We start from the raw sequence: 10,580 nt of genomic DNA, 5'->3' as shown, positions 1-10,580 counted from the left end.
GAGTTGGTCGCTTAACCGACTATGCCACCCAGGCACCCCTCAGAATTCTTTTACCACAGCCTGACTGATGCGATGCAGTCTTGCATCATATGTACAAGTTTTGTCTCAATGAGGCTTCAAGTTCCTCCAGGGCAGACACCATCTCTTACATTGTCTATCTGCCCAACAATAGCTAATATTTCTAATTGCAAAGTGAGTGTTCAACGGTTACATGTGAATGAACGTATTCTTGACCAAGCATGGGAGGCCTCACCGTATCGTAAGTCCCCCATCTCTAAGAAAATTTCAGCTAACAACTCCTCTCCTGACTCTCCTTCCCTTGGCTCTTGGTATTCTGCGTAGAACTACATGAATTTGCATTTATTTGTATGCGTCTGTCCTGGCTTAGCTTCCCTTTCCTTGGTCACCCCCCTCAAGGCCCAGCAGAGAGCACTACACACCCGAGGGCTGCTTGCTCACTGCAGATATTCTCAATGGTGACTCTCCCAAGTTATTTTGCTTTTGCCTGCATTTTCCATGCCAGGCCACATTAGCTTAAAATAAATGCTGCTGGACAAGAATCATGGTGACTTCATCCCTGCCACCCTATATATCAGATGGCTGAGAGGCTTGTCAGCAGAATCATCACTCAGCCATGTTGGGAGGAATGGAAGAATCTTGACTCCACTCTCTGGAATATGGGCAGGAATCGCCATTTGGAGCAGTGCAGAGCAGTCTGTTCTGGTTGCGTGGCCCCGCAGTATGGGAGTGAGAGAGAGAAGGAATGGCAAGGTTTTACACCACAACAGAGATTGCCACAATCCTTTCTTGGCACCGCAGGATTCGTAAGACTACAGCTTAAAACTAAGGACCAGGAAAGCCAGGAATAATGGAAAAGTCATATAAAAGCCTAGATATGGGACGCCTGGGTGGCTCAGTTAGTTGAGCGTCCGACTCTTGATCTCAGCTCAGGTCCTGAGTTCAAGCCCTCCATGCCCAGCGTGGAGCCTTCTTAAAAAAAAAAAAGAAAGAAAAAAAAAAAAAGCCTAGATACTATCTCAAGCTCTTCAGCGAACTAATTTTGCCACCTTATAAGTAATTTATTTCTGTACTTCAACTTTACCTGTATTAAAAATGAAACTGCACTGAATGACCCCCCCACATTCAGCCTCACTGATCTCACTCCCCAGCTGTATCCACCTGGCAAACATAGACTAGGGATGGCATGCTCAGAAGTCATGGGATTGGTTTAAGGGGAATAGAGTTGAGAAGACTCACTAACCCCACCACAGTAAACATTCTACTCATTTGTGTATGTGTAGCTCCTTGCTTTGAGTTTATAACTTCTGAAGCATGTGAACTTTTGCATAGCTTTTCTTCCACAAAGGCAATAAACCCCACAGAAGTAGGGAATGTTTTTAATGTATCTCCATACCACTGGCTCACTCAGAAAGGCCAGTGGTTGGGAGACATCACAATTCCCTGGATAAATCAGGAGAGCGCAAGTCAGTAACATCCTGAGTAGCTGAAAACATATTTGGAAAACTTCTGATTAAGGAGAAAGAATGAGTCAGATACTGAGAACATCATTCCTAGTCCAGTTTAGAAGTGCCCTTTCCCTTCAATAAGATGGAGAGTTCTCTGGAATATCTATGTCTACTGGACCTTGTTTATCTTCCTTGATGCATACTCATTTGAGAAACCAATCACATTTGGGAAAATATAATATACTTGGGCAAAATAGGCAAATAGACTATCACATGTGAATGTTGGTGTGTGTCGGGGAGAGAGGTATGAGTTTGTTGGTAACATTCTTTTCTTTAACACATTCACAAGCAGTTTGTAACTTCTTGCAGTCGATGCTTGGGAGGTGGGGAGGAAAGAAGTCACTCTGCCCCCTGCTGGCCACAAGCAGAAAGGCTTGAGTTCCTTTTGGCTTATTACTGGAGGTCACATTTCTCCTTCACAGACATGAGAACTTGTAAAGGAATGGAAGACTGAAAGGGAAAAGGAAGAGTGGGCTTCTCTTTTCTGCTTAGCCTGAACTAAGTTCTAGGTGTTAATAAACTATTTAGATCAAATTCTTCATTTTGTGAGCCAAAACCTGAGGCTGATGCATCTTCTACATTAGCTACGGAAACAAAAGGATAGACGGGAGTCAGGAAAAGCCCAGATCTATATGCTAACACCCCTATTCGCTCTCCCTGAGTGATGGAAGTGGGGAGCCCAGTCACATCCCCTATTAAGGGCCCCTGTTCCTTAGAACTCAGGGCCCCACACCAGCTTCTCCCCTGAATGGTGTCTTCAGTTTCATTTTCTTCCCTTTCCCCAAACCCCAATAAAACACACCAACTGCTTCAGAATATTTCTGGGTTGTGTTTTTTTGTGGGTTGTCTTCTTTTTTTTTTTATTTCAAATACTGAAAAAGTCTCCTGGGCTCTGTGGGGCTCCCCACGCTCATGGCCCCCTTTCCCCACACTCACTGCCCTTCTCCCCACAGTAAATCTATTTCAAGGACATAACTTTTTTCAATGAACAATTAACATTAATTGTGTTCTCAGCTTGCTCTGCAGAACCAGAGGAGCTGTTTGCATCTGTCATATTTAGACGGACAGTTTCTTTTATCTGACACCAGATCCCCAGCCGCATCCAAGCAAACAAGGCATTTTTCTACAGAGCTGAACTGGAACTCCTCCTCTGGAGTCTACTCCACTCCTCCCCCTCACACCCATCCCACACCAGCCACATGGTTAGGAATGAGGACAGTCAGGCATGTTTTTATCAACTCCAAGCCCTATTTCATATTCCCCCCAAATTTCCCACCCCACCCTCTCAAACACCACACCCGCACCCCACCCACCCCCTCCCATCCCCGCCAGGATTTCACTGAGATTTCTCCCAACAGTTATTTGGAAAAAAGGTAAAACAAAAAAGGTTCAGGGTCTTGGTGCTCAGCCCAAGGGGCCCCATGCGCTGGGACACCGCCGGGCAGGGGCTTCTGCCTCTCCAGCCCACGCCCGAGCCACCTCCTGACCCCTGGCTGCAAAAGCAGGGAGGGGCAGGAGCCAGCACAGGACCCAGGAGGGCAGCATCTCAGGATCTGGCGGAGCCCCGGGCAACATCATTCAACTTGGCCGCTGCGGACGAACACAGAAGAAGAAAAAGAAAACACTGTCAAGTAATAAGGGAAAAAACCAGAAGTTCCATCCCAGTCCCTACCCCGTGACTCTTCCATACTTAACAATCATTGGGCTACCTGGCACAAGCCTGAATCCGATCCGCAGAAAGTTGGAGAGAGAGAGACAGAGAGAGGAGAGAGGAGGGGAGAGGGGGAGGGGAGAGGGAGAGACAGGGGGAGAGAGAGAGAAGGGGGAGAGAGGGAGAAAAGGGAGGAGGGGAAGAGAGAGAAGGAGAGAGGGAGAGAAAATTCCAGTTTTTTTCTATCTACAAAACAGTGTTCTCTGTCTTTCTGGAGATAGCCATGAAAACAGTACAGAAAATTCTTTAGACAAGATCAAAGTAATTGGAGGTCTGCAGGGGCTCAGGATGCCTGGCTCCGAGCAGGCTTCCTTCCACAGGCATGGCACAGGCACGTGCAGCAGCAGGGACTGAGGGGGCACACAGTGATGAGGAGGTGATGGCATGGAAGCCAGGGCCCGACAATACACAGGCTGTTTGAGTGGATTTAATAATCCAGGTTTAATCGAAGCAATTTGGATTTGGATTTGGGAATGAGCCTTCTTGCCATGGAAGTGATGTATTTCATGCTGTGGAAACAGGTGGCGAATACAGAATGTGGCTTGTTTCTTTGTTTTCTTAGCCTTGAAGATGACCAGGTAGAGAGAGAGCGAGCAGGACCAACAGTTTTCTGATTTCTCTATTTCTTCTATTCCTTACTAAAAAACAGACTTGTGACCTCAGTCTTGAGGATTCAAATGACCAATAGAGAAAGCAGCTCAGACAGAAAAAAGTACAAAATTCGAGAAGATCGGAGATGAAGAAAACGTACAAAATTATATATATATTTATATATATAATAACATGACATATCTATGTACAACATGGCTCGGACAGTTGAGGAAACTATACAAGGATGTTCAGCATTTTCCCCTTCCCACACGGACTTTAGACTAAGGAAGACAGCATGAGGAATGGTGCAAGAAACACAAAAATTATATACAATTACAAGTGACAGTCAAACGAGTCTGGGGGCCAGGGAATCCAGGGATCCTGCTCTCTCCATTCCTTCCTCACCAACTCTCTCCTATCCAATCTGAGCGACAGCCTGAAAAGTGAATGGCCGGTCAGGAAAGAAGTATACACACCTGCCATCACCCCACGTGCGCATCAGCAAGTTCATGGTCATTCTCATCAGGCCAAATGTTTGGCGTATCAGAGTTTATGAGGTGAGAGGGCAGGAGAGGATTATAGAATCTTGCCCTCTTGAACACTTAGTTCTCCCCCTGGCCCTCTCTGTCCTAACTGGGAGGAGGAGTCAGGCCAAGTTAAATAGACTGAAGGTGCTGGCCACCTGCACCCCTCTCCTCTACCTGCTCACGAATCCACATTGCTGCTTCTCATCCCACAGGAGCTGAGTTACTGAGCTCTAGGAAGGCAGAGATTTCTTAGAGATTTCTCTCTCCCTGACCACCTTCCCCCACCAGCTTCCTCCCAGGTGAATCATCTCCTAAGAACCTGCTGCTCTAGCCCAGTCATAGTACCAAGGCCCAGAGGCTGGCTTCAGCTTGTCCCTTTTCTTCTGTTCTCCCTAACAATACTATCCCTGACATCTGATTACATCTCAAACGTGGGACTCCACCACATGTGCGTGACTGAGCATGTGTCCTCAGGCCCACAGCTGGGCTGCCAGAGCAGCTTTTTAGCAGCAAAGGTCCAGACTGGAGGCCAGGAGAGTGGGTGGGGGCAAAGGCACAAGGTTCCATAGAAGCTAGCTTCTTAAAACTTTTTCCTTGACCCTTTAGACCATGATACCTATGAGGCCCTCCTGACTGAATTTATAACTCCCAAATCTCAATGTCCTCTCTCCCCATGTAGTCTTCAAACAGTTCCCCTCTGTAGGCTCACCCACAGGTCTTCCTCGCTTAGTTTTACAATGAATAGCAAAGACTTTTTTTCAGCTGGCAGTTATACGATTTTTAAAAATTTGAATCAATCTATCTACATTCAGCTCTTTTACAGATGAGAAAATAGAAATCCACAGAGGTTAAATGACTTGACCAAGGTTACACATCAGTTCTGCTCAGACAGAGTGCAACTGGAACCCAGATATCTTAACTCCAAACCCAGTACTCTTTCCACTACCCCATACTTGCAAAAGCAACATGCTGGAAGAGAGAGAGAAGGTGCCCATTTCATGTAAATGATGTTCTCCAATCTTTACATTACTTAAGAGTCAGGGCAAACTGTCAAAGACACTGAGTAAGGGAGGTTAAGTGGGCATTGTAGTTTTAGGCAAGCAAATCACTTTTTCTTTTTGAGGATTCTCTAAACCTGCCATAATGGAAACACGAAGCAATAGCAGCCTAAGGGAAAAAACACTTAGAAGCACAGAAAACAGATCTCATTCAATCTACCTTTCCCAACTATGTCAGGTTAGCCTCTGGATGTAAACCTACCAAATTATTCCCAAGGCTTAGCCTAACCAATTTTGGGATATGCTCTTCCAAAAGGAAAAATCACATCTCCCCAGTTTCTCATACAATAGGAAAAAAAGCATTTGCAGCATTATCCAATCCTAGTCTCTGACTCCTGGGCCCCTACCTGGGCTACAGTGAGGGTGTGGAAATCTCAATTTAATCAAAGAAATGAACTCAGAAACCCTTTCCAACCCACATCACCTTCTCGGAAGCCCCCAGCAGAATCAGTCATTTCTGGCTAGCAAGCTGAGAAGAGCTAACTAGGCGCTCATTCCATCCCTGCCTGTGATATATAAAAGTCCAGTGGGTGAGGAAGGGGACGGGGTGGGGGGGCCCAGGTTACCCCGCAAGCTTGCTGGTGACGAGCGAGGACTTTCTCTGGGGCAGATCCTGTGGGGTGGGGATGTGGTCACCAGTCACCAGGTTCTTGTCTGGTCCTGCACTTGGCAGCTGCTTATTCTTCATCTTGGCTTTGGCCATGTTGTAGTCTCCTGAGTCAAAGTACTTTTGCTAAGAGACAAGAGGGATGTTTAAGTGAGTGAGGAACTCTGGCCTACCTCAAAAGCAAGGAGACCCATATTCGTTATAAACCCTCATCAACTTAGATCTTTCCAGTGTTCCTTGATTAACCTCATGCACACATCGTTTAGCATTAATTACATGTACTTATGTCTTCTCCCCAATGTGTTCTGACCTTTTTAGGCATGTAAGCAGTTTCTTAGCTACGGTACAAATTTTAGGAGTTAAGAGACAGCCTCTACATCCTTTATACACCCATCAGTACAGGATGGTTCAATCAAATTATTGACTATTCATAAAGGCTTACTTAGGACCAATCTCCAATGGACTTGGTGCTGAGGAAATAAATGGTAAGATATAAAGAATCGTCAATCTGGGGCTATCCTAGCAACCAGCAGGAGATCAACCTCAAGTCAACAACCTCAAAATTAAAAATTATTCCCTCAGACCATGAATAGAAACTGGGCTTGTTCATGAGGATAATGTACTTTTCCTCTGACCCCCACTGCTCCCACACATGTTCCATGGCTGTGACAGCCTGCCCACGCCTGCCTTGCCTACAGCAAGGTAAACTGCAAATCACCATCACATCATCATCTGTGACTAAGACTCAATAACCAGGACTCTCCACAGGGATCTGTTTTACGGTTCATTTTATCCACACCTAGAAACACACTCCAGTTTAATGTCTTACAATCCCTCAGTTAGTTTTAGGTACATTTGGGGACAGAGAAACCTGATCAGGAGCTAGATGGCTATGAAGGCAGATCCTCCCTTGGTAAGGAGGACCACTCTGGATGGAAAAATAAGTCTCTTGAGGGAGTATAGTTAATGGCTGGTACTAATTTCAAGGGTCTGAAGAAATCTATTCAGGTTGAAGAAATCTATAGGACAGATGGTTTGATCCTTTTTTTGAAATCATGCACCCCAAAATTTAGCTCTAATCTTAGAAAGTGCAGTCCTAAAACTCCCACCATCCAAACACACAAATGCCTGGAAGCGTCAGCATTTCAGTTTCTAATGTCTTTCTTTCCCTCAATCCCCCAATGCCCCCGTACCCAAATGTCTCAACATTAAGCCTTAATAGCCTGTATGATACCATATCAGGGATTTACGATCATCTGCCTTGCTCTTTACAAGTTTCTAATTCCTCTCTACTACTGCCCAACAACAAAACCTCCAGATAAGCATTCAGGAAAAGCTCTACAGTTCTCATCCCTAAAGCCCCCTTTGGCTCCAAAGTAAAAGGATAAGAGATTGCGTCCCATACCCCTTTCTGGAGTCTCTTCATGAGGAAGTCGGAGCCTCCAGGCTTTTGTCCTAGGCTTGGATATTTGGCCTTTAGCTTTGCTTCCTCGGCTCTCTCAGGGAGAATACCTTCTTTCTCCTGTGTGTCCTGAAGGAAACAAATGGGCCAATTAAATTAAAAACTGAGAAGCAACTGCTTCTAATATCTAATAACTTTTATACTATTAACTTTTGCTAGAGGTCCACCCTCTTGTGAACATACTGTCTCTATTCTGCTCCTAAATATAGCTAGACCTTTGTTCAAATCCCTGAAGCTCAAGATGACTGTATTGTGAGGAAAAAACAAAAACAAATACAAACAAACAAAAAAAACAAGCTGCTTCTCACACTATGCCCAAGGAACCACCTCAGTGACTTAGGAGTATTGGGTTAAAGATAACACCTAAACAAAATACTTCAATCAAGAGCAAACCATAGCTCATTCAGCACAGAAGTTAGGGAAGACAAAGAGGGAAAAGAGCTAACCAGGGCTTCTGGTGACCCAAGATGAGTAGGAAAGTTCCCTGGCTGTCCCTAACACACAGTACAGGTCAAACAGAAAATCAAAGGGGATAATTCCACTGAGATGTTCCTTCTTATCCAGAGTCTAAGGTAGTCATCTGATAAGTCTCTCTCTGGAGAGACTAGAGCTGTGTGGCCTTCTCCAAAAATCTCCACCTTAGTAATGAACAATATCGCTTTAGCATTTCCATAAACATTAGGTAGGAAGGTGACCGGTAAACAGAGATGAAAATGACACTATTTTTAACCTCAGGAAAATCAAGATACAGGAGGTTCACTAGTATTTACCCAGAGTTGTTGCCCAAAAGTCAACACCTTCCCAACTGGGGCAAGTGATGGAAGTTTGGGGAACATGCCAAGAGCATGCAATTGGTTTGCAGGAGGCTCACACTGTTATTACTCTCTTCTTGCTTTTTGTGGCCCTGATGCTCTTTTCTTTGGTGACTTTTTACAAGGACCTAAAGCCAAATTTGTGGCTTTTTTTTTAAATGGAATTATATTCCCTTCCCTTGACAATCCGGCACAGTTATAACCAGGTGCCTTTCATGAATCCCTGAGCCCAGTACTAAATGTTGTAAGTCAAATACAAGCCCCAAGAAGAGGTTTACTTGGGGTGTTTTCATCACAGAATTGTGGGTGAATTAAGTCCCACTGCCTTGGAAGTCGGGGTGGTGGTGGAAAGAGGGTGGCGTCTTTCTTGTCACGACTCTTTCGGTGTCTTTTCTAGGTTTAACCTCCATTATTCTGTATGGAACTCTAGTCCTCTTCAAGCCTATTCGTTCGTGCCTGAGGATGGGCAACCGACCATCCCAAAATGTCAAAATAGGTCTCTTGAGAAAGTTGCCGCCTTAAACTAGCCATGATTATAATTACTTCTTCTCCCTTCTCCCAGTGCTGGCCCTTTAAACGTCTTGACCTCCACCCCTATCTTTCCGATGCGGGCCCCAGGCTGGTTGTTGGGTTATTTGCCCCCCTTAACCAATAACAGACATCACTTCCCGGTACCACAAGCCCCCTTCCATTCACCCAGTCTTTCCAAACACCCGCCCCGCGCCCAAGCTTGGCCAAAGATAGCACAGCTTCAATGAGTAGAGCGGTAGGCCTATTGGCCAATCACGAAGAGCACAGCCCTGACTGACAATGGGCCCAACCAATCAGCGCCAGAGCTGCAAGCTGTGTTGAAGCTCACCAGGCGTGATGCAAGAAGTGGCCAACCCCTGCAGAGCTTGAGACCATGGCGACCAATCCGCACTGGTGGGAGACCGTCTCCCGCCCCATCACAGTCGCCCCCGGCTCGCCCGCCCGCACCCCCTCCATTTCACCTGCTTCTCCTCGCCGGTCTCCTCCGCAGGGTTCTCCTCTTCTTGTTTCTGGGACATGGCGGGACCAGGACTGTGGAGTGTAGGGGGCCCGGGAAGTCAGCCGGAGAAGGGAAGGGGGAGGGGAAACGGGGACAACCTGCACTGCTTCTTCGGCTCCTGTCACTACGGTTGCTCAGTCAAAATGGCGGCCCTTGCCTGTGACGTTGTGGCCGCCCCTTCCAATGGGAGCCAATGGGAGTGGGGTAGATGGGGCAATGACGTAACGATCTACCAATAGTCACCGGCTAAAGGTGGGTTCTTTGGAGGCGACGGGCAAGCTGAAACACCAATCTGGAAAGAGAGTGAGCCCAATTGGAAGCCCGTGGGGGGATTTTAGGGGGCGGAGCTGCTAGCTTTGGCATTTTTGCTCCTTTGGTGGGACCAGATTTCCTTCATCGCTAGCACCCGGTGCCCGGAAGGCTTTGCTGAGCTTCAAACTGGAGAGGAAGGCTGGAGAATTTTTATTTTCAGATGGAGAGGGTTAAGCTTTGCGCAGTGTTAGCAGAAAATTATCAATCTCCAGAAAATAATTTGGAGGTCAGAGTGCACCTTAAATTGGTACAAATTACTATTGCAATGTATGTACTTGGCGTATGGAACGGAGAGACTGGGACCCCAAACCAAGTTGTCTTGCACAGATGGCTTTATGTTCCATTATTTAACGCATCTGTACAGTTTTATACTTGTTTAGGGTCAGCCCATGGAAAATAAGTTCCTTGAAACGGAAAGCACTGTTCTAGGTACCTGGTAAACGTTTAGTAAATACAGTTAATACTAGTTAACGTATCCTGAGTCACAGTTCAACAATATTTCTTTTTTTTTTAAAAGATTTTATTCATGTATTTGAGAGAGAATGAGAGAGAGCACGAGAGGGAAGAGGGTCAGAGGGAGAAGCCGACTAACTCGATCCGGGGGACTCCAGGATCATGACCTGAGCCGAAGGCAGTCCCTTAACCAACTGAGCCACCCAGGCGCCCAACAGTATTTCTTTGAGTGTTTGTGTGTAGATGGTAACGTATTAGTTTTACAGGGGTACGCATAGAGTAAGAGTCTCTGCCTTTAGAAAGCTTAGTTTAGTGGGCATGTGGGGGGGTTTTCACAGGTATAACCTAAATCCCCGAGACAAGACTGTAGACACATCTTAAGGGAGCGTTAGTCCACAGTTTTATATTAAAAACAAACATTAGTCTAATACTGATTAACACTGCAAAATTCATAATAAAATTTAATTTTCCAGGTAGCTTCTTGTGACAAC

General features: G+C 45.8%; 1 protein-coding gene across 2 annotated transcripts; it reads right to left on the bottom strand.

Moving 5' to 3' along the window:
• Positions 1–2,845: 2,845 nt before the first annotated feature.
• Positions 2,846–9,478, bottom strand: ENSA (endosulfine alpha). Of its 2 annotated transcripts, XM_028088232.2 has the most exons (4): positions 9,287–9,478; positions 7,426–7,551; positions 5,980–6,146; positions 2,846–3,116 (listed from the first exon to the last, which is right to left on the bottom strand). In XM_028088232.2, exons 1-4 carry the CDS (start codon positions 9,341–9,343, stop codon positions 3,101–3,103), a joined length of 366 nt encoding a protein of 121 aa, XP_027944033.1. In that variant the 5' UTR covers positions 9,344–9,478; the 3' UTR covers positions 2,846–3,100. The 2 variants fall into 2 exon arrangements, with proteins under 2 accessions (XP_027944033.1, XP_087878411.1); XM_088022285.1 differs by lacking the exon at positions 2,846–3,116 and having other exon boundaries at positions 5,976–6,146.
• Positions 9,479–10,580: the final 1,102 nt, after the last annotated feature.

This window comes from Eumetopias jubatus, unplaced genomic scaffold (genome assembly GCF_037043125.1).
Source record: "Eumetopias jubatus isolate StellerSeaLion01/CBP00866 unplaced genomic scaffold, mEumJub1_p1.0 scaffold_4, whole genome shotgun sequence".
NCBI classification, from domain to species: Eukaryota; Metazoa; Chordata; class Mammalia; order Carnivora; family Otariidae; genus Eumetopias; species Eumetopias jubatus.
This window is presented reverse-complemented; position numbering and strand designations above follow the sequence as displayed.

Coding starts and splice junctions, on each gene's coding strand:
- ENSA (XM_028088232.2), bottom strand. CDS start 9,343: ATGTCCCAGAAACAAGAAGAGGAGAACCCTGCGGAGGAGACCGGCGAG. Junction 7,552..9,286: donor AGACCGGCGAGGAGAAGCAG/GTGAAATGGAGG, acceptor TGTTTCCTTCAG/GACACACAGGAGAAAGAAGG. Junction 6,147..7,425: donor TGAAGAGACTCCAGAAAGGG/GTATGGGACGCA, acceptor CTTGTCTCTTAG/CAAAAGTACTTTGACTCAGG.